This window comes from Xenopus tropicalis, chromosome 3 (assembly GCF_000004195.4).
Source record: "Xenopus tropicalis strain Nigerian chromosome 3, UCB_Xtro_10.0, whole genome shotgun sequence".
Lineage (NCBI taxonomy): Eukaryota > Metazoa > Chordata > Amphibia > Anura > Pipidae > Xenopus > Xenopus tropicalis.
Window position 1 is genome coordinate 40,431,664 of NC_030679.2, and position 23,374 is coordinate 40,455,037.

Here is a 23,374-nt window from a genome sequence, read left to right on the forward strand (position 1 = left end):
ATTTTTGGGACAAAGCACAGCAGTTAGCTATACATGCCCTCTCTGTGTGGCAGGGGCACACTATACTACACCTAAACATGCCATCTCTTTCTTAGCAACAATGCAAATGCATGTCCCTCTCTAGCTCTCTTCGTTTAGCCCTAGCATTCTCCCTATCCCAATTTGATCAGTAGAGATGTAGCGAACCACACAAAAAAAGTTCGCGAACCCGTTCGCGAACTTCTGCCAAAAAGTGCGAACTTTTGCGAACTTTGCGAACCCCATAGACTTCAATGAGAAGGCGAACTTTAAAAACTAGAAAAGCCATTTCTGGCCAGAAAACTGATTTTAAAGTTGTTTAAAGGGTGCCACGACCTGGACAGTGGCATGCCAGAGGGGGATCAAGGGCAAAAATTTCTCTGAAAAATACATTGTTGACACAGCGTTGCGTTTTGTGCTGTAAAGGGCAGAAATCACACTACATTTCTAAACTTGTGTAATAAACTGCTTTTACAAGGACTATTGGGTTACAGCAGATGAGATCAGCAGGACAGCTGTACCCAGCAGCTACATACAGAGCAGTAGAAAGTAGATTACTAGTCAGCAAAGCTACCTAAACTCTCCCTCAAATCCCTGCACAGCTCTCTCCCTATGTGCTAATACAGAGCAGTAGAAAGTAGATTACTAGTCGGCAAAGCTACCTAAACTGTCCCTCATATCCCTGCACAGCTCTCTCCCTATGCTACCTCAACAAGCACACACAGGCAGAATGTAAAATGGCTGCTGGGCTTCGGTTTATATATGGAAGGGAGTGGTCCGGGGGTGGTCCAGGAGGGAGAGCTGCCTGATTGGCTGCCATGTATCTGCTGGCTCTGGGGTGAGAGGTCAAAATTTGGCTCCAGCTAAGGCGAACACAAAATTGCGAACATCGCTAAAAGTTCACGAACTTGCGAACACCCGATTTTCGTGCGAATAAGTTAGCCGGCGAACAGTTCGCTACATCTCTATTGATCAGTAGAATCAGCTACATACTATATTGGTACCTTCACTGTCCTGCACTAGTACACTTGGCTTCAGGAGGCAAATTATATATGAGACCCCTCTGCTTTCCATTCTACTGTCCATTTGTGCTTCTCTACTCTCTTCTGCCAAGATCTTGGCCCTAACATTTCTGCAATAAGAAGCAGCTGTCCATCCCATACAGCTGAGGCACACACACACACTTTATTGCCCATGACTTCTGAAACCTTTTTGCAATCATTCTAAATTTCTATTTTAAAACCCTTTAACCCTTGTACAACACACCCACTTACTCCACTTGTAGTATGAATATTTTGCATTGATATGGCAACAATGTAGCTATTCCCATATAACACTATAGATTGCATATGAATGAAACATACATACATACATTCACAGGCTATTAATGCCCTTACCTTTTCCATGAATTCACAAAATACAAATGGATACAAAGTACACAGTCATTTGGGCCGTCATTAGCAGGAAAATGCAAATCGGTAAGACTTTAGGAACAAGACTTGATTAGTCGGGTTTATTTCATCACTTTGTGTTTATCTTATATCAAGGCCATTTCTAAACAATCCTCCACGAAGTACCTTTTGATGTTCTTTGGGAATAAGGACAATAGCTGCTTATTATGAATGACAAGGAAATGGTACAAGTTGCTTATTACACTGTACAATCTACTCTGGCTGACAAATGCCAGTTTTCTTGGCTGTGAATCTTGTTATTGTGTTTTTAAGGTGTATGCAGAGCAGAGGGAGACAAGGAAGTCATCTCTGGGAAAATGTGTGTGTTTATAACTTTGTGAAGAAGATGACATATGAACTGGTTATGTTCATGTTTATAGTACTAACACCTGTTTGGAATGGTCCTCACCTGCTGCTACATACTGTATACAGAGAGTACGGGTCTGTGCTGATGAGAAGCTCTCAGTCTCAAACACAAAGCACTTTGTTAGCAATACAGGATGTTCTGGGAAAGCAGATACTGGTGCTTGGAAAGAACGTTTGTAGAATAAAAGTTTGACCAGACAAAGCTATGGAGCTAAATGTTTTCTTCATTTTTAAGACATTATTATTTATTATTAGTAACATGTATTTATAAAGCACCAACATATTCCGAAGCGCTGTACAATAAGTGGGTTTATACAACAGACATACAGAATTACATACAAACCAACCAATAACTGATGAAGAAGGCCTTGCACAAAAGAGCTTATATAATCTATAAGACGTCTTGGAAAAGCTTTAAGTATTAGAATAACTTGTGTCAACTAAATGTGTGTTACTAAGGGGCTGATTTACTAAGACACGATTTCGAATCCGAATTGGAAAAATTCCGATTGGAAACGAACATTTTGTGACTTTTTTGGTAATTTTGCGATTTTTTCGTATTTTTTGCGATTTTTTCGGCGTCTTTACGATTTTTGCGAAAAAACGCGAGTTTTTCGTAGCCATTACGAAAGTTGCGCAAAGTCGCGATTTTTTCGTAGCGTTAACACTTGCGCGAAACGTCGTGCCTTTTAAGTTTTAACGCTACGAAAAAGGCGATACTTTGTGCGCAAGTGTTAACGCTACGAAAAAAACGCGACTTTGCGCAACTTTCATAATGGCTACGAAAAACACGCGTTTTTTCGCAAAAATCGTAAAGACGCCGAAAAAATCGCAAAAAATACGAAAAAAATCGCAAAATTACCGATCATTACGAAAAAAACGCAATCGGACGCATTCGGCCCGTTCGTGGGTTAGTAAATGTGCCCCTAAAAGTCACACACATATATATGTACATCATATCTTTATGCAATCGTCTGCTGTTTTGTGCTGCTTTTCCAACTTAATATTCAAGTATGGGATCTATTATCTGGAATGCTTGGGACATGGGGTTTCCAGATAAAGGATATTTTTATAATTTGCCTCACCATACCTGCTAAAAATCCTTTAAACATTATATAAACTCAATAGCACTCTTTTGCCTCCAATATGGATTCATGCAGCTTAGTCACCATTAAGTTAAGTTATTGTTTTATCATTGCAGAGAATAAATAAATAATGAAAAAAGAATTGTTTGCTTAAGATGCACTCTATGATAGATGGTCTTCCCATAATTCAAAGCTTTCTAGATAACAGATCCCATACCTGTATTTAAATACCTTTAGTTTTAAAATTCAGCAAAATACGTTAATTCAGTCACTTTTGTTATGCTGCTGCTTTATAAGAAGTGCCCATTGCTCAAACATCCTTTACTTAATAAGCCAAAGTGCGCATAGCCTACTCTATATATAAGCATTAGAGCGCACATAACTCACATACTCCATAAATCCAATGCTACAGCACAGTATGCACTCTGAGGTAACTCGCACACCATAAACGTACAGATAACATAATACTACACCATGAATAGGCAGACTAATCCCTACTGTGCTATTGCTTCTGCTGACATCCAGCTTCTCCCAAGCCCTGCTTGCATGGACAAGCCCATTGCTAAGTCACACACTAACAGCATTTACTTGCTGACAATGATCTTCATGCTATTCCTAATTTAGCTGCAGCAGAACAGATTGTGTAAAGGGATACCCCTTGCCCGGGCTGCAGCTGGTAATATTACAATTTCACATTTCGCCATCTAACTCTATTAATTAGGAGATTCCAGTCTCGACTGGGTTTCCAAACAAGCAAACAAACAGAGCCTATCTATCAGGCAGAGTGTGAGAACGGAGCCGCTGTGCACTGCAAACACACTACCTGCACCTACAGCCAGGGCCAACAAAAACAACGCAGAGGTGCAGAGCAATAGGAGGAAGGGACCAACCTGGCTTTTGTTACCTTTGTATTCAGTACTTTTAAAATAAAACAAAATCAAAAGAAGTGATTGGATGCAGCCCTGCCCCATTACAGGCACTCTCTAAAGGTGAATTTCATGCCCTCGCACACTGGGAATATATTTTGTGGCAGCTGGAGAAGCCTTCCCTTGAGCTTGGAAGCCCTGCAGGTTTCACAATGTTTGGCTCCCATAGACTGGTAAGTTTTCACTTCAGCAGACCTATAATATACAGTATATATAATATATAGCCTGCTGAAAGTGCCTTTAATTAGTGTTTAGTGGGCATATATAATTTGCCAGTGGTTACATTATATTTTGAACTGCTGGGCATTAGCTATGCGGCTGTATGTTTGTGAGTATTTATCATTGCTTCTCTGATAGTATCTAATTATGTGTTGGCACAGAGTTTTTGGATGCACAGTATATTATAACTGCATTGGCTTTTATTAGTGTATACAGTGTATTAGGGATACTCTGTTGACATAGGTGTGATATTTTGCCATGTGAATATGTGTATATATATATATATCATATATAAATTTGTGTATATATGGCCTTTCTGTTCTAGCCTGTTTTCCTTTTAATATTACACCTATGCGGAAATGATAGGAAAGGATGTCCTTTCTGACAGGACGTGTGGTGTTGTGGCGTGTGCTGCTTTCTATTCCAAATGTCCCTCCGTCGGATGTTTATGTGAGCCCCTTCGCACATGGGAAATGTCATTCCATAGTTTATTTTGTGCTGCAGAGAGAAGTCTGCTGCTCTGTCCTTTCTCTGGCTCTGATGTCTGATCACCTGAGTCCTAGGGAGAAACCAAGCAATAAATGCATGTAATAAAGTTTGGGTTTCTCTTTCCCATGCCTGGAGCAGAAGTTGATGTGAGCTTTTGTTAAATTCTGCAAGATATGCTGAGATTGAAGTACTAAACATAATCAGCAAATTATTAAGATACTTATGTTTATTTTGCAACCAATTCAATTTTTATCCTCATAACATTGACCAATATATTACACAGAATGACCTTGTGCAATTTATAAACCCAAAATGCATGGCTGAGAAAATCGTAATAATCCTTAGTGCAAACTAGCATGACCATTTAGTTTATTTTATAGACAAAAGTCAAGACTACATACCAACAGGAATATAGGCAGTCTCCCCCCTTACATGTGGCACCTTCCTTTCTGCACTAAAAAGGACATCCCAGCCTAGAAATTCTACAGTTCCGGCCAAAGGAAATAACTAGTCTTTCTTATACAGGTATACAGGTATCTGGTAACCTGTTATCCAGAAAGTTCCAAATTACGGAAAGGCCATCTCCCATAGACTCCATTATAAGCAAATAATTCTAATTTTTAAAAATGATTTCCTTTTTCACTATCATATTAAAACAGTCCCTTGTACCTGATCCCAACTAAGATATAATTAATCCTTATTGGAGGCAGAAAAAATCCTATTGGGTTGATTTTATATTTAAATGATTTTTAGAAGACTTAAGTTATGGAGATCCAAATTAGGGAAAGATCCCTTATCCGGAAAACCCCAGGCCCTGAGCTCCCTATTGTGTCAGTGGAGACATAGAGGCACATTTAACAACATTCTGATTTTCATGGTTTTAAAGGTTTTTAAAACAACTCCTCTCCACCCCTGATACCATTTACGGATACTGGGAAAACATGACCATGGTGCTGATGATAAAGTACAGTTTAGTATCTTATTATCGCTATCTTGACCGTCCCAGAGCCAATGGAGAGTACAGTAGTCAATGAGGGGCTTTAGCAGTTGGCCTGGATAAAGCAAATATTGGCCTATTTATCTTCAAGGGTTTAGGGCATTTTACAGTACTGGTGGGTGAAACACATTTTACCATTCTGACACTGTTACTGTTGTGATGGATGAGGATGATGAGGTGTATACCCAACATGCAGCTTGCTCCTTAAAGGAGAAGGAAAATCATTTTGGCATTTTACTGCTAATAGATTCACATTAGTGCCACCTAAAACAGTATCTTTATTATGCAGAAAGCAATACCATACCTGCGTAAACAGCTCTAAAGACAGCAGCTGCCATTTTAAGTAGCTTCCTGCAGCAGCTCTAGCCCTTATAGTTCATATCACACATTCCTAAGGGAGGGGGAAGGGAGTTTTTAGCATTCTTGTGGGGGGGGGGGGGCAGGAGAGGGGAGAGATGAGAGAACTGAGCAGACTCTGGCCCAGGGAATTAAGGATTTGTCTGAGAGAGGAAGTCACCCAAACAACATGTTTCCAAAAAAGGAGACAAGAAATCCTGTGTTTTATTTTGATAGAGGACTCAGTGCAGCATTACTGTGAGTGCTTATGGCTGTATTTACATAGACCTTTCTGATAAAGCTTACTTAGTTTTTATCTTTACTTCTTCTTTAAGTATAATGCACAGATCAAAACAGAACCAGTGGCTGGAGCACACAAGCAATACCATTACATACCTGTACATGATTGGCTAGTTGTCTGGATGCAGTATCTTCTCATTTATTATTGCCTTTCTTCTCAGTTCCTTTTGATAGCAACTTCCCTACTTGTGGCTCACGCCCTCAGCTCAGACACTCCAAATCCTTCAAAAGGCAGAAAAAAAGGTCACTTGAAAGGAAAAAATACTCACGGAACTGCTCAGGACAGAGCAAAGGGCAAAGCTTCCCCTGATCCAGTGTTAGGAGGAAACTCCTTTGCTCCATCACAGTTATATAGTTTGGTGGAGGATTATGAGCAGAGCCTCATGGAAATGGTGAGCCAGCTGAGGAACAACTCTGATGTATCTGCAAATCGTTGCGAAGTCAGTCTGAGACTTTGGCTTTCTAACAGGAGAAGCCTTTCCCCCTGGGCCTACAGGTTAGTTTCATGGAGAAGAATCTAAGTAATGGAAACCAAAGCCAAGGAAACTTAAAAAGTGTCTTATGAGCAATTCTGTTTGAAGGTTGTCCTTTTTATACTGTATTTGTTATGTATGTATGTATATATGTGGGCAGCTGGTAATACAGTTTCCCAAACTATAGAGCAAGCAGACCTCACAGTCCTAGCCCCCATGTTCCCCACCCCCACAACCATGGGGTCTGCTTCCTCTATAGTTTATGCCACTGGACTTAGGGTGTCTAAGCATGTTGCAGCTGTTGTGTGAAATTAACATCATTATTATAAGTGACAGTGCTCCAGTGTCCCCAAATGACACAACCCAAAGTCCCTGCAGTATGTTGCACACTCCATCCAGAGTTTCTTAAATCCATTTGTAAAGCCCAGCATCTTTCCTTGCAGGAAAATAGTTCAGCCACAGACACCCTTCAGCATACTGCCCAGTTAGAAATTAAAGGGGTGGATCAACTTCAAGTTAATTTATTTATAGCAAGCCCTATTTCTAGCAACTTTGCAATTATTTGACATTAATCATTTTTTATAGTTTTATTTTTTTTCCCTCATCTTATGCTTCTTTCCACCTTTCAAATGGAGGTCACTGACCCCAACAGCCAAGAACTATTTCCCTGTGAGGCTACAATTTTATTGTTATTGTTACTTTTTATTACTTATATTTTTTAATATAGGCCCTCTCCTTTTCATATTCCTGCCTCTTGTTCACCCCACTGCCTGGTTGCTAGGGTAAACAGGACCCTAGCAACTAGATAGTTGCTGAAATACCAAACTGGAGAGCTGCTGAACAAATAATTGAAAAACTATAAAACAGGCAGGCCAATTGCAGGAGCTGATTTATTAGTAATGTATAACGGGGCAGAGAGTTGCACAGTGCTTTATATTAATATACAGTCATTTAACAAACAAGGGTTACAGACTCAAAATGGGATCAGAGGGCCTTGCTCACTATATAATAGCGGTTTCTGTTTTTCACAATTCTATAATTGGCATGAGTACATCAGTAAATAATCACAACAAAGCAAGCCCCCTTTCCCAGCTATCCCCTTAGCAGGGGTAGATCTTCCTTGCGAGGGAGGCGCTAGAGACCTAATTATTAGAGTGGATCAGATCAGAACACTTAATGCCAGGGAAACATCAAAGAAAATGCAATTCAATATCAAGTTTAGAGGGAAAAGTTTGTAACTTAGTAGCAGGGCTTAAGACACCTAAATTAGAGAGCGGATTAGCCTGGGCAGCTGCAGCCCCATCAAATAGCCTCGTAAGCCCCTCTTGTAGGAGTGCCACAGCCTTCTGTTTGGGGTGCACTTGGAATGGTAAGATCACTGACATACAGGCCCACATGGTTGTCATAAACATAAGATAATAATGATTTATTGGTCTGCTGGTGTCAAGTTGATAAGAAAGCGAAGTCACGCTTACATACCCCTGTGTGCCTTTCTACTGGATCAGCCCTCCAAACTTAACAGCAAGGGTATTCTTTCACCCACTATGAGAAGGCAGGGAATAGAATTCCCTTAAGTGGTGCAGATGTTGCAGAATGAGGGGGACAAATATATGCAGTCATGGGGCTATTTTTTGTTGCAGTGTAGAATTTATCCATATCAACTATGCCAGGCATCTCCGTGCGTTTACTTTTACAGTTAAAGGGGAGCTGTCACGAAGACATAAAAAGCTGTAAAATAAAAATCCTTTTTTAAATTAAACATGAAACCCAATTTTTTTTTTAATTTAAACTTCCATACCTGTTATAAAGGTATTTTAAAACCTCAGCTGTCCATTATATATTGCCTGCATAGAGGTGGGGCAGGCACTTTCACTTTCCATTCTGCACTTCCTAAATGTCTCTGCTCTCCTCACATTCCCCCTCCCTCCAAGATTTATATAGTTTATAAAGTGTAAATAAAGTTTATTTTGCATGACTAGCACAAAAGAAAAGAATTCGGAATGATGTCTTAGGGTGACAGGTCCCATTTAAAGCTACTATAGCTTGCATAATCTTTGTAGGGAGAATAACAAGCAGCTACAGCATTGCAACAGAAACGACTGCACAAATGCAGACTCTAGTGTACACTGGTAGACACAACAGTACAACACCCCCACAACTCAGTCTCTCTACTTGTGTTCTACCCCCACCTATCTCTATTAGCCCTCTGAATCTGTATTAACACCATGGGTTCTAACAGTAACATCACTGTTTCTATTTTCCCTCAGTATAAATCACGATGAAAATCGCATTCCAATTGATATTCCAGAAGCACGGTGCCTATGCACAGGCTGTGTTAACCCTTTCACCATGAAGGAGGATTTCAGTATGACGAGTATACCCATCTACAGCAAGATCCCTGTGCGGAGGCGACTGTGCGAGGGTAGCAGCTCTCCAATCAGGGCGCGGAGAAGGAAGAAGTGCCACAAAGAGTACATGGCTGTCATGGAGAACATAGCTGTGGGCTGCACCTGTATATTCTAAGAGCTTCTCTCTCTCTTTTGAATTTGCACTACAGTTCTTTATACCAGAATTACACAGCACCCACATTCCTACAATAGACTTGATGCCACTGGCACAGTCCAGCACATACACACAACATAAACCAGGAAAGCACAGCTTTGGCTTTCATCAGGCATGTGCCAATGCACAGAGTAACTTTTTTCTCTAAAACATGCCTGGTGATGTACCAAGAGCGTGCCAGGCCCCCCAGCAAAACAAATCTTCAGAGGGGCCAAGCGCACGCAGGTACCTAGCTGCCACTACCCTCCCCACTTGCTCTAACATACAGCCGTACCCTGTGCAGTGGGTGCGCATAAATCTGGCCAGACCCAGTGGTCTGTGCCCCCGTCTGCTTCCTCTACAGTTACACCACTTAATGTGTCCCTTAGCCATGTTTTATACACAGAGGCACCTGTGCAGCAGGCCACAAGCTGCTTTGTCTGCTTAGAGCTACTTTTGTGTTTTTGTTTCTTTCATCCAGCAAAAGTTTAGGTTTGTAATGTAACAGATGTTTGTGTTAGCAAAGCCTCCCACTGGCATCAAGCCTGTTATATATGATTCACCTTCATCCAAAATAAAGTCTTAATTCAATAAAACCAAGTTACAAGTGAAAACTGATGATCTGTGTTTCTTACAGAACATTGTTACTCTTTTACTATTCACCCCCAACATTCCAGATTTAGAAACAGGAACCTTTCAGTTTGGCACCCAATCCACTGAGCCCAGTTCCATCTAGCCACCACCCTGATCCATCCCACACACACTCAGAGAAATGTACTCTTTAGGGCAGTGCTGTCCAACTGTCGGCCGGGACCCCCCTCTGTGTGGCCCCCCACCTGTCTGGCTGCTTTGATGGCTTACCTTTGAGTAAGCTTTAAATGGTATCAGTACTGAGATTAACTGGCCCCCTGCATGATTCACACCTCAGATTCAGGCTGTAAACCCTCTGTATTGTTTAAACATGTAATCCCCTGTGTTGTTCACACCTTTTAGTTTCTGCATTGTTCAACCCCTGCAGTGTTCACACCTCAGGCTCAGACTGTAATCATCCATATTGTTCTCCTGTTCACACCTCACAAAATAATCCCTGCACACTACAAAAAGAACATATAGTGAGGTGGTACTGCAATTAAAAAGTTTTTTGATATATAGTTATGGAGCAGTAGGAGCAGTGCCAGCATTGAGTCACTGTATGCTGCCTGTGTGTGCCATACAGCATAGGGCAAGCAGAGTATGGCACACACAGGCAGGGTAGGGAAGGCAGAGTATGGCACACATAGGCAGAGTATGGCAGGTTTTTGCTGATCCACTCACAAGCACACCCTGGCCTTTCCACTCAGGTTTTTGCTGTACTACAACCATTAATATGGGTATGGTCATATGATAACACGGGTGTGGCTTCAAGTGGGTGCAGTTTCAAAAAGGGGAGTGGTCAAAACTGGCTTCCATTATCGGCCCTCCACCACGTAGGTCGGAAAAATTCCGGCCCTTGGTACCACAGAAGTTGGACAGCTCTGCTTTAGGGCAAACCTTTAAATATACCATTGGATTGTGAGTGCAAACTTTGATTTTTCTTCCAACATAAATAAGTTAAAAGATACTTTTATTGCTATCAACATTACCTTACTATTGGGGTTATGTAATAAAAGACACTAAGGGGTATATTTATCATGCTGTGTAAAAAGTGGAGTAAAACCAAATCCAAAGCCAATCAGATGTTTTGCTTTGGTTAAAATCAAAACTATTAAAATCTAATTGCTGATTGATTGCCTTAGACAACATCACTGGTAATGCTTCACTCCACTTCTTACACAGCATGATAAATTTACCCTTAAGTTTGCCCAGAAGCAGTAAACTATAGCAACCAATCAGCAAGAAGCATTTACTGGTCACCTGTTTAAAAGCAAACATCTTGGTTGCTATTCATTACTGATCCTGGGCAAACTTAGTGACTTTTATTGTTGTTTTCAATGAAATGGTTAGCTGAATACACCTTATTATGTAACATCACTTTGGAGGGGATAGAGTTTAAACTGCTCTGTTTGCAGAAAAAGAAGAAATCAGAGGAATTCCATTAGCTTATCATCACCAAAACTCCAGGAATAAACAGGACCAATTAATTTAGCCTTTAGGGCTAAATCTCCCTGTTTGCGGGCGACTAATCTCCCCGAGTTGCCATCAGTTGCCATCCCACCGGCGAAAATGTAAGTGGCCGGTGGGATGGCACACACGGCGGCACGATTTGACGAAATCGCCTGCGCAGCGTGTGCCATCCCACCGGCGACTTACATTGTCGCCGGTGGGATGGCAATTCGGGGAGATTAGTCGCCCGCGAACAGGGAGTTTTGTTGCGCGCAACTAACCCCCCCATGTGCCAGAGCCCTTAAGGTCGATATCAGAGGATCTCTTTGCCCATAGGGAGCAATGTAGTAATAGACACAAAAGGTTGCCCAAGTATAAAAACCCATAGCAACCAATCTGATGTTACCATAACAGCAGAGTTTGACATTATTTGTCCTTTAATATGCAGGTAAAAAGCACTTCTATGGACTGTCATTTTATGTCTTGTTTTCCACTTCAAGGAGAATGAAAGTTACCAACACTAAATAAAAGATCTTTGTGGTATATCAAATTGCTAGGCCCATTTTTCCAAATGTTCTTATCTACAGCAGTAAATCATGATTCAATTAGGCATCACAGCAATCAACACACCTCCGCCATCTTTGTAAGGTATCTGCACACTTTGGTAGCATTTAGTTAGCTAATGTGAAATATCCCTTCTGTGTCATCTTTGAATGATAGAAAATGGGTATTTTCAGGAGCACGTGCAGGCTGAGGCAAGACTCGGCTAGGCATAAACTTGGCCACGGCCACTGGGAGGGAAGAATTGGATGAATCCGCTGAAATCATCCTAGTGGAATGAATAGGTCTTGAAAACTACACAATAAAAAGTAGGACAGTGAGCTCAGTAGAAACTATAAGTGCTATAAGAGCATTGTAAAGACAAGTTAACAAAAAGACAGACTTGTTATGGGTTTCCTTGTCCTTTAGGAGGCATGCACATATTCCCAGAAGTTAGAGGTGCACTCTCTGCAGGCACAATGCACAATGGTCACGGCGCAGAGATATCTGTGCTCCTTCAGAAGTGGCAGATATTTCTCAGCGTAGAACATTGCACAATGCCAAAGATCTGTTGGTAAGTGTCACAAAGCACACAGCACATCACAGCTGGTTTAGTCAGAGTTGGGGTGGGGAATATTATACATACACACATGGCGTAGAAGGGTCTATACCTCGTGTGTCAGGCCCAGAAAAGGACTGTAGTATCTCTTTTTGGAATAATTATTTTAGGCAACGCTCTGCTATCTGGGCAGTAGCAAACTGCAGAAGTAACAGGGGCGCTAATCCTGAAAGTCAGTTACAGTTACATTTTGGGATGTTACCTAAGTGCTCTCCTAAATACCCCTTAAAGGTCCAATTAGAAGGTCAGTTACAGTAAGGTTTGGGGTGAACACTTTGCTGTTCTAGATTATTCTTGGATCTATGGCTGAATGGCTGATACTGCAACAGGCAGATTGGCATTAACTGTACCCAGCCAAAGCTTACATTTAGTTTGGCTACAGGGAGGTGTATCTTACAGCATGGGTGTTTGCTATTAATTCAGCAATTTCAGAATGTATTATTTCAGTTATAAAGCGTACAAAATTTACCACAGTATTTCAGCCCTTTCTGATCTTACATGTTAACAATCAAAAAGTACTGGGTTTGTGGTACCTAGCTTGATCTGTCCAACTGGAGTCATGAAAAACAGAAGACAGCACTGCATGTTTAACATTTAGTTTTACTATTGAATTTGTTTTTTTGTGCTAAGCCTGTTGGCAGCGACGTATATTCCTGCGAAGTATATTCCTGCATTTGTTCCGGTGTTTAAATGAATGGATAAAACAGGAAATGTAAACCACTGATGATTCCCAGACTCTGCTTGGAATAAGAAGAAAAAGATCTGCAAAAGGATCCTATGGTTTTACCAAAGATTAAATCAACGCAAGAGGAATATGAGGCTTTGGTCACTCAGTTCCTCGATTATCAATGAATAAGTAAAAGAAAGCAATCTTACATTTATTATGACCTTGACATTAGTTGTTTTGCTTTTCTTATTTGGATGAGATTTTGTTTTAGTATAATTCCCAAAGAGACCGGTAGGACAGCTCCCAATCATATGAATACAAACATAAAGTACAGGTGATTTTAGGGGGTCGTGATCACATCATACAATCAGGAGATGACATCTAGACATGGTAGTATGACAGATGTATCCACTGCAACATTTTATTTCCCCCTAAATCAGTGGGCTGCAAAGTGTGTGGCCAGCCCCCGTATAAGCCTGTCCGAGTGAAATGCTTATGTACTATCTTGGACATCCCTGGAACTACAAGAGAGGGATTGCTATGACAATATTTTCCTATATCTGCATACTCTCAATCAAATGTACCTATGTAAAGGGGTCAGACCATAAAAACTCTGTGAACATTACACCCTAAACATTAACAGAAAAGTTACACAAGCAATTAGGTAAACAGAATAGATCTTGCTATAACCTTCAGTGGATATTACATACCATTTTAGGAGCTATAGCCATGGCTACCTGAATACTAGAGTAACTACAAGCACACCCTGCTGCTGTGGGGATTCGGACTGCAGGGTCCGAGTATTTTACTCCCCCTCACCAGTGAAATAAAGTTTGCTGGCACAAATAAATGAGCAATAGGGGGCAGCATGCAGCAAAGGGTGAGTGCCAGAAGATTCTTTTGCTTGGTGTTTAAGCACATGTCCATTGGGGTATTCCTATTCAAAGTGGCTCTTTGCATCTTATAGTAACCGGTAAGCATCCAGGACAACCAGAGAAGATGCCAGATAAATATCCAAGAGATTAGGAGAAATTTTATTATCTTCAAGTGATTCACCTGACTGAGCTTGGTCAAGGAGATTTGGCAGCCAAGGCAAGGGTAGCAGCACGCACCCCCACCTCACACTTTTTTCCTGTTTGGAGTGGACACGGACTAGGAATCGCAAGGCACTGTTCTAATGATAAGCTGCTCAGATATTGTGCTGCTGTGTATACCACTGTAACTGCTGTCCCCTGCTGGGACGCTCCATCTGCTTTTACATGTGCCTCTGTTCCGTGAACCCTTGGCACTTATATCACCCATTAAGAGTCATAGTTTCAGACAGGAAGACCCATTTTTAAGGCCAAAGATGGAATATCACTTTTTTGAGTGGTGCTGTTAACATTTAATTGGATATGGACAATAAAAGAGTAATAAACCACTATAAAAATATTTTTTGAATTGCCACCTCCACACTTTTCTAAAAATGGCTGCACCCTTAGAAGATGCTTTTGCTGAATACCCATAGGTCTGGCCCTGGTACCTAGAAACATGCACAGAGGTTTTATGCAAAAAGACAGACAAAGTCAAATTCTTTAGGGATGATTTAAAAGAGCATTTGTTTCTGCGGAGGATCATAAACAGCGAGTTGCAACATGTGGTTACATTATAGGTAATACTGAACTATAGGAAGTGCAGTGTTCCCATGACATGTCTTAAGGTGGCCACACACATGGCGATCTGCGATCATCAGACCTGCCCCTAACCTTCAGGGCTGAAACGGCAGATAAGGAGGTAGAAACAATAGGATTTCTACCTCCTTCTGCCGATTCAGCCCTGACGGCAGATTTTGCTCAGGCACCTTCTATGGCCCGATCAAAATCTTTTGACCTGACCAATCGGCGAGTCGACCGATATCAGCAGCCTCCTGCGATACCGGTCGACTCGCCGACTTGCCATACATGCACCGAATATCGTACGAAACGAGGTTTCGTACGATATTATCAGTGCGTGTATGGCCAGCTTTAGGCAGTCAGACATCTGAGAAACATTTTGTGAGATACAAATAGCACCTAAACTTCATAAATATTTCTGTAACAGTCTCCACCATTAGTTTCTTTGTTCACTGATCCAATCTGGGAATGTCCACATGTCCTGCCATTTTAATGACATTACTTCAAACCATATTAAAATAGCTGCTTTAGAGGTTTTCTTTCTTGTTTAAGTGCAAAAAAAGGCAAGCTGTTTTCCTAGGGACAATCCAGCTTCAATCCCACTGACCACCTGAAATCTTCACCTTCTTTGTATGGCAAATAATGGCTTTGTTTCATGCTCGCTCATGTCCAGGGTTCCATTATTAGTGCAATGTTTGCAGCATAACAAAGAATAAAATGTCAATGTGTGTGGAATTAAAAGGTTACAGTTCAGTTTTCAGTTTGTGCATCAATTCAGGCTGGTCTATTTTCTCATTGAGCTCATACCACCGATTAAAGGCTAAGAGGGCCACATTCTTAGCAGCCACAGCACTCATCTCCACAGAGCTGGCAGCCCACTCTACTCCACTTAAGTAATACAGACCATCATGCATTATTATTCGAGGTAAGGACCGTGAGGATCCATAACTTGGAAATGCCTGCCATTCTACAACCTGCACAGAATAGTAGGACTTAAATAAGGTCTTTAGCTCCTTTCTGTCTAGAGGATGAGGTGATAGCACTCGCCATACTGCAGCTTCTTGTGGGGGTTTGCGGCGGAAACCAACAGACACATTGACTGGGCAAAGATTCTCTAGGCTGTAGAAGGTTGAGTCTGGGCTCTCCACTGACAAGATACTGGAAAAAGGGAAAAGCTTTGGATCTGGGAAACCAAAATAGGAGCAATTCAGGTAGCCATGGACAATGGAGGAGACCACACGATGGTAGGTGCCATTAGGTTGTTGAATAGGAGGCTGAAAGTTCAGAAAAGAGACTGGGTATCCAGCCTTGTGCAAGGGAGCAGCAATTATCACCAGGTCATAGAATTCTGAACCCATCGAGCCCTCTTGTTCGTACTGTACCTCATACAGTGGCCGTTTTTCTACAAGGAAGCGAATTTATTCATTAGGGCCAGAAGAATATATTAAACATATAACATTCTTTTCTGTTTTCAAGTCTTTTGCTAGTAATCACTTCAACCTCATTAGGTATGTACACACATTCACCCCAGAATGGGAAATGCATTCTTGGTCACGCCCATGGAGATGTTATTATTGTGAAAGTTGTAAGAACACACTTGCTACGCATGCATGTCGTAAATGTACAAAAAAAAGCTACCAATGCATCAGCTTTGAAAGCATTCTTGATACCAATGATGTTTTACATTCATAAAATTCCTTTAAAATCTAATTATTTACATATTTATCTTCAGTGGAACAGTAACAGTTCATTTAAAGTTATTAAGAACTAGTATGGTTTATTACAGTTTTGTTGCTTCCTAAGCTATGGAGGAGGAGGTTGGAATTAATGAAAGACTGGCAATGACAGTCGAGAGAACTACCTGGTACATTAAAAGGAAGTGAGAGATAGTGGTGCATAATGCTCAGCAGTAAAGTAGTAGCTCCAACATAATCAATTAATGTGCATCGACTCTACTGTCTTCAGCAGATCTAAAAATAGAAGGCTAAAATGAAAATGTCTCTTTGCATGTAAGCACCTGGCAGCCATGAACTAGGAAGGAGCCAAAAAGCCACTAGACTGCGACTGCATTGTAGTCAGACTGCCTGCCAGGTCTCAGGGGAGACAGCAGATTTGTGGGTTTTAAGTGTTTCTGACCAATCCAGGAAATGTAGTGATTACTGGGCCGGCACAGCTAAAGATAAGTGAATTTTTCGGTTTCAGACTATTTTAGGAAACATACAAGACCAAACATTTAGCCAACATTTGCTGCACAGGGAGACAAACCCAAATATACTTAATATACTATACTTAGAATATACTAAAATATACTACATTTACCTCTGGTAACACACAAATGCAATAATGTGACATCATACTGTGCTAGAGAGGAAGGATTAATTATTAAAAAGTAAAAGTGTGTACAGAGAATGCAAAGCAGGGAAGAAAAACAAACTGTACCTGTGTTGTGCAGTGATATGGCTGCCACCTTTCCATGGATCACATTAGCTTTTGTCATCTTTAGCAGTCCTGAACACACCAACTTGTTACCTCCTTCTACAGCCCACATGTTCCCTGGCGTTCCTGCTAATGACATGGCCCCTGGTGGGTGAAGGAAGAAAAAAAAAGGGACAGATAAAATGTAAATTTTTCTACAAAGCTTTAGTTTACCTGAATAGATTGTAGGTGCCCACAATTACATACATACTAGAGCTACTGGGTGCTGAAAGCTATTGCACAAATCCTATTGCATTCTTCTGAGTGAGGATGTAATATTATACCAAATTACCAAAGAATCTGATACAGACTTTTTTTCCTGCAAATTCTTAGTGGGAGCAATCAAACAGTGATAATCTGTAATGCCCAGCATGCTCCTACTATTACAGCTCACCAACTGCAGGAGGGACACAGCCTTTTTAGCACCTTAATAAAAAGGGCTGGTGGGGATATCTTTGATGGCTGAGTGAAAAACTAAATTCTGCACACTTTCCATAATTTCTTTGGGCATCTGGAGTAAGAAGATCAGACTATACTGTTCAATTAAGCCATTAAAAATCTCTAATTCAGCTGGCAGATTTCTGTCATAACAGCATTTTGTGTTTAAAGCTATCATAGCAAAATCCTTTCCACTGAAGGGTTGCCTAAACAGTGATGTATTGACATTTTTGTTAATTCCTATAACCCAACGCATTTGCAAACATTATGTAAACTGAGATCAGCTAGTTAAAGCTGACATTTTGTTATTGTGAGAGGCATTTGCAAATGTCTTTAATACTTAAATTTGTAGTAAAACAGTAAAGCCATTTGGTCATTAAATCTTAAGAAATGTTAAGATTCAATGTCAAGATAACAGTCAAGCAGCAAAGCCTGACCTGACGTTGCCTACAGAGTATTAGTAAATCTGTCTATGAAAACAACACTTTCAAAAACCTAAAAAGGTATTTACAATTTACTCTGAGAGATCCTTGGTAAATATGAACTGTGTGCTTCAGCTTGCAGCACCATTCAGTGCCTAAATCTAGCACTAATTTTGCTCTTTAGCCTGTAGCACACTCTAGTGGCTCAAATTAGTATAACTTTAATTAGCCTAGCACAGCTTACTGTATAAAGGTGCCCATACATGGGCAGATTTCAACTGCTGATTCGGATCCTTAATACCAACTCTGCAGCTTATCTGCTCGTATATGGGGCCCTCCTCCCCAAACGATAGCACTAGCACAATGTTGCCCACCCAAGGTGGGCATATTGGGAGAAAGATTTGCTCATCACCATGTATGGCCACAAGTTTGGTGAAAGAGATGCAGGGTGAGTAAAGGACAAGTACCAGCAAAACTAACAATTACTATGAGGAATGTAAAGGAAACATGCACATGATATTGTAGCTAGCTGCTAATTGGAGCAATATCCAATAGTGCCATATAGATTAACTTTAGGCCCAAGTAAATGAGGCCTCAACTCCATGTGTGGTAGGAAAATTACTATGTTTTGTTGTGATTTTATCTGAAAATATGTTAATATTACATTAACATTTATTTATAAAGCGCCAACATATTCCGCAGTGCTGTACAATAAGTGGGTTACATACATTGGACATACAGAGTAACATATAAAGCAATCAATAACCGATACAAGAGGTGAAGAGGGCCCTGCCCAAAAGAGCTTACAATCTACAAGAATAATAAAGATGTACTATGAATGCTACTTAAAACAACAATGCAAACTAAAACGCCCCCGGAATTTCTTGCTGTCTTGATAATGACTTACCCACAAGAGCAGGGATTGATACTGACTGTCCATAGCTAGCTCTTATAACCGCACTTATAACTTCATCAATAAATCTCTGCGACACACCAATCCCTTGCAGAGATTCTGCCACAGACTTCTGGGTCATGTTTACAAAATGCTCTCCTCCCAGAGAGCGCAGCAGCTCCTCCATAGTAGAGAAGGCGTATTCGTGAGCTTGGTATTTATAAATCCTACAAGAAGTAAAAAATGGTTTGAAATGTAGTGCTATGTACACATATATCTAAATATCCTTCACACACACACGTAATGATGCAAATATGCTTTTTTAATAGCATAATTAAGAAAAATAAAATAGCGTAACTGTAACTGGTAATACAAATAGCATCTTCCAATTCCATACAAAAATTTTCAGAACAAAAGTTTCCATCATATTCACCTTTTATTGCTTTTAGTTTTTAACTTTTTTATTTCAAGGGCAACTAAACTCCAAAAAACATGGGTTAAGCATTGCAAAGAATTTGTATACCTCAGTTTGTACATCAGCCACAATGAAATTAGGGTCCCTTAAGCCTTTATCATTAATAGCTGGTCTTGCAGTGTGGGGAAATCCTATGTTTCTCTAGGGGCCTGTGTTGGCATATTCTCTCTGGATGTAGTTACATTAATGCACTGAGCATATGAGACTAAAAAACTGAAATGCATAGACTAACCCCTAAGTGCAAGATGAAGGGACAGTCTTGCAGGAAGTGTGATCACTGAAGCTTGAATGATATGGATCAAATGGTAGGTGTCTAAATATTCAATACCTCATAAATTTTTCCATGATTTCTTCCACCCACATCTGCAGTCTCAGGAAACTGATCCCATAATGCCACCAAAGGCGGAAGAGGTTAAGGAGGTACCAATCTGTCTCTTCTAGAACCAGATGTTCTCCACTGAAAATGGCATTTTTTCCAGCTACCTCTTTCCTGTGCTTAAGACCTGGGTGGTAGGAAAAAAGAGCAGTTGCACAGTGTAGAAATCTAAATGCCCAATTTACTCAAACCTGACAACATTTCACAAAGTTCACAGTGTCAACAACTACTGCCATTGCCAATGCCAAGAAAATAAGGGAATTTAAGTCTCCAGCAATCTATATCCTTTCCTCTGCTATGTATATTTCTATTTGTATAACCGCAGGAGGGGCAGCTCTGCTGAATTTTGTGGAGAATGCAAGTAAAAGCAATATGTCATTATGAACCCATACAAAGAAAGAATCTTTTATGAAACCTTTATTGGTTTATGTCCATATATGCTGTACTGCTAATGTTAGGGTGTATAAATAAAGGATAATACTAGATATACTTCTAATAAACATGGTATATACTCCCCTTAAAAATTTTTGCAGTCAGTATAAGCTGACACTTACCGAGAAGCTTGACAAAGCCTTGCATGTGGAGATTCAGTGAATGGATAGCGGGGCTGCCTGATTCATACTGCTGGTTATTCACTGTTGTTGTTGCCAGACGACCCCCAACTCTATCTGCCTCATATACATCAATCTGCACCTGGGCACCAAACTGCTGTTGCAGGAAATGTGTGACTGCGGAACCCCCAATGCCAGCACCTATCACAGCTAGAAGAAAGAAAGGAGACGCTAACAATACTGAATAGAATGTTTGTTTCTGTAATTCAAATTGTCCAAAGCTATTTGTACGCAAAAGAAACTATAAATATATATGACATGCAATTCTTGCATGGCCTGGTGCAGTTACATTTATTCTGTTTCAATTATCAGATCTGAAAATACAGCACACTGCCCCTGGTGTCCTGATTGGGGCAGGTTTTTTGGCTTTAAAGGATACATATTGGATAAATGAAAAACCCCTAATTTTGTAGGTAATTATGAATAATATACAGTGCTGGTTTCCCTTTGGGCTAAACATTAATCCTATCTGTAACAATGGCCCCTTTATTGGAGCTCCCTATAGATCCTATCCGTTCTCTGTCTGTGTTTCAAATGAGGGGTGGGCGTGTCCTAACGGTCTCCGCCAGAAGCACAGTAGGAGGGGGATAGCCAATCACAGCCCTGCACTCACACAAGCAAAGACAGGCTTCAGTTCCCTATCAGGTCAGCCTAGCTGCTGATTGGTTCCTATCCTACACTGCAGTGTACTGAGTGCCCCCGGCCCCCCTGCACGTCCAGAGAATACAGCCAGCAGAAAGTGGAACAGATGGGCGGGACTAGTAGGGTTTTGGTGTAATTTCTCAAAAACAATCCTTCTATATCTAGGAGTATAATTCACTGGTACATTAATACCTAATTTTTATATGATATGTCTCCTTTAATACACTTAGAAGCAATTGTGTGTGCATGCCCTTAATGTGATAGACATCATGGTAACTTCTCACATACTGCGGGCAGTCTGCTATGCAGGTTCATGTTTGGTAAAGCAACTCACTTGTAAATTTGGCAACTTGTTTGCATGGCTGCCCCCACAGGGAATGTTTTATAGATATTATGCAACACAAGTAGAGGACACCAGTACAGAGGCACTGCAGTTTCCTATTGGATGATTACCCCATATACATATGGGCCCAACCTGTATCCTGTCTTAAATAAGATGGAAAATGATTGACCTATGAATAGCACCAAAATGATTGCTTCCAGTCACTTATATATCAAAATGAATGTGGCACATGGAGCAGGTAGTACCCTGAGAATGGGCCCCCAGTGTTATCCAACCTGTGACCTAAGGGACAAATACTTAGGGGCCCATTTACTAATCCACGAACGTCCGAAAAGCGCCCGAATGCGTTTTTTTTTTAATGATCGATATTTTGCGACTTTTCCGCGAATTGTCGCAAATTTTTCGAGCGCTCAATACGAAAAAGTCGCAATGGCTATGCAAAAGCCATGACAATTCACGAAAGTCATAATGGCTATGAAAAAGTTGCGACAATTCACGAAAGTCATAATGGCTATGCAAAAGTCGTAACGGCTACGAAAAAAAATGCAAAAAATATGAAAAAGTCGCAAAATGTTAGTTTCCAATGCGATTTTTTCCCATTTGGGATTCGGATTCGTGGATTAGTAAATCAGCCCCTTAGTATTCTGCTGCCAAAACAGACAAATAGGATTTTAGTTGCCAATGTCATTAATAGGGAAGAACGATCCCAATGATATGAAGGCCAGTCCTCACACTGATAATGCCACATACAGCTATTAAACCCATTTGGATACCAGATGTGTGTGCTAGAAGGGGGGTGTAGTTCATCACCAGCTTATGAACCTTAAATTATATTTCTCTAATAAAAGACTTTTAAATTAAGCCATCACATCTGCGCCAGGCGTGTTTATTTAAAAAAAAGTTTAGTCATTGCCATTCTGTTTATAAACATCAATGCAAATACAGCCTCTGGCGTTTTTGTTATGGTTTAATACAACTCCTAGCAGCACCCCAGACATGAAGGCAGGGCGAGCCCCATGCTGTCAGTTCGCAGCATCCCTCATGAAGGCATTTCCCAGCTACACTACAAGTAACAGCAGAGTTCTGCAGAACTTCTCCATTTACCGATCCTGCCAGGAGACTCCGGCGGCTGTCCGGCACAAAGCTGAAAAAGCAAAGCTGTCAGCGTTATAAGCAGGGACATTCTGTGGATGGAGCCTCCGGAAGCCATACCACATCTTCGCCTGTCAAGCCATTCATCGCGACAGAGGCCTGGAACACACGCATTACCTCGCAAGCTACGCATTCCAAAGCGAGGCCAGAAACGCAAGCTGTGGGTGATCGCAAGTAGCCCAGCTGAACGTGATTAGGCGTTTGGGATGCTGCGTCGCTCTTGTAGAACTATTTTCTATATGTCATTTTATAAGATATATTTCTTATAACAAGAAATATTTTCTCATGAAAATAACGTAATATAACATCGGAAATGTGAAAATGTTATAGTTCTATAGTTTGTATTTTGATTTATTTTCACACCGCAATCCCGTCAGGCGTGTTATGTTACAATTTCTCTCTTCCCCAGTAATATCTTGTGCCCATTTATTACTATAACACTACAGCTTTATGTAGAGACTAGATAAGAGATTCAAGGACTTGACTATATATATATATATATATATATATATCACACTTTCCAGCAATGGTGCCATTGTGTGATCTAGTCCAACTGTCTTACACCCAGGTACACTGCTGTATCCCATGAGCACTCATGGGTGAGCATCACATTCACGGTGCATCATTGTGCTTTCAGACTCATCACGGACTAGAAACCAAATCTTTGTGATTTTTAACCAACCCCTTATGCCCTGAACATTATTAACATTTATTTATAAAGTGCCAACATATTCCGCAGCGCTGTACAATAAGTGGCTCTTTTGCTGCCTCTGCAGGGGGTATAAAT

At 40.8% G+C, this 23,374-nt stretch overlaps 2 protein-coding genes across 2 annotated transcripts; one reads left to right on the top strand and one right to left on the bottom strand.

The window, feature by feature from the left end:
* Nucleotides 1-3,802: 3,802 nt before the first annotated feature.
* Nucleotides 3,803-9,815, top strand: il17b (interleukin 17B). The gene is given in 3 exon segments (NM_001006698.1): nucleotides 3,803-4,019; nucleotides 6,349-6,683; nucleotides 8,928-9,815. Coding segments are annotated over 3 exon segments (612 nt in total). The 5' UTR covers nucleotides 3,803-3,998; the 3' UTR covers nucleotides 9,184-9,815.
* Nucleotides 9,816-11,702: 1,887 nt separating this feature from the next.
* pcyox1l (prenylcysteine oxidase 1 like) lies at nucleotides 11,703-22,752 on the bottom strand. The gene is made up of 6 exons (XM_002939107.5): nucleotides 22,540-22,752; nucleotides 20,394-20,600; nucleotides 19,792-19,966; nucleotides 19,004-19,215; nucleotides 17,201-17,341; nucleotides 11,703-16,163 (listed from the first exon to the last, which is right to left on the bottom strand). Exons 1-6 carry the CDS (start codon nucleotides 22,718-22,720, stop codon nucleotides 15,505-15,507), a joined length of 1,575 nt encoding a protein of 524 aa, XP_002939153.2. The 5' UTR covers nucleotides 22,721-22,752; the 3' UTR covers nucleotides 11,703-15,504.
* Between the last annotated feature and the right edge of the window lie 622 nt (nucleotides 22,753-23,374).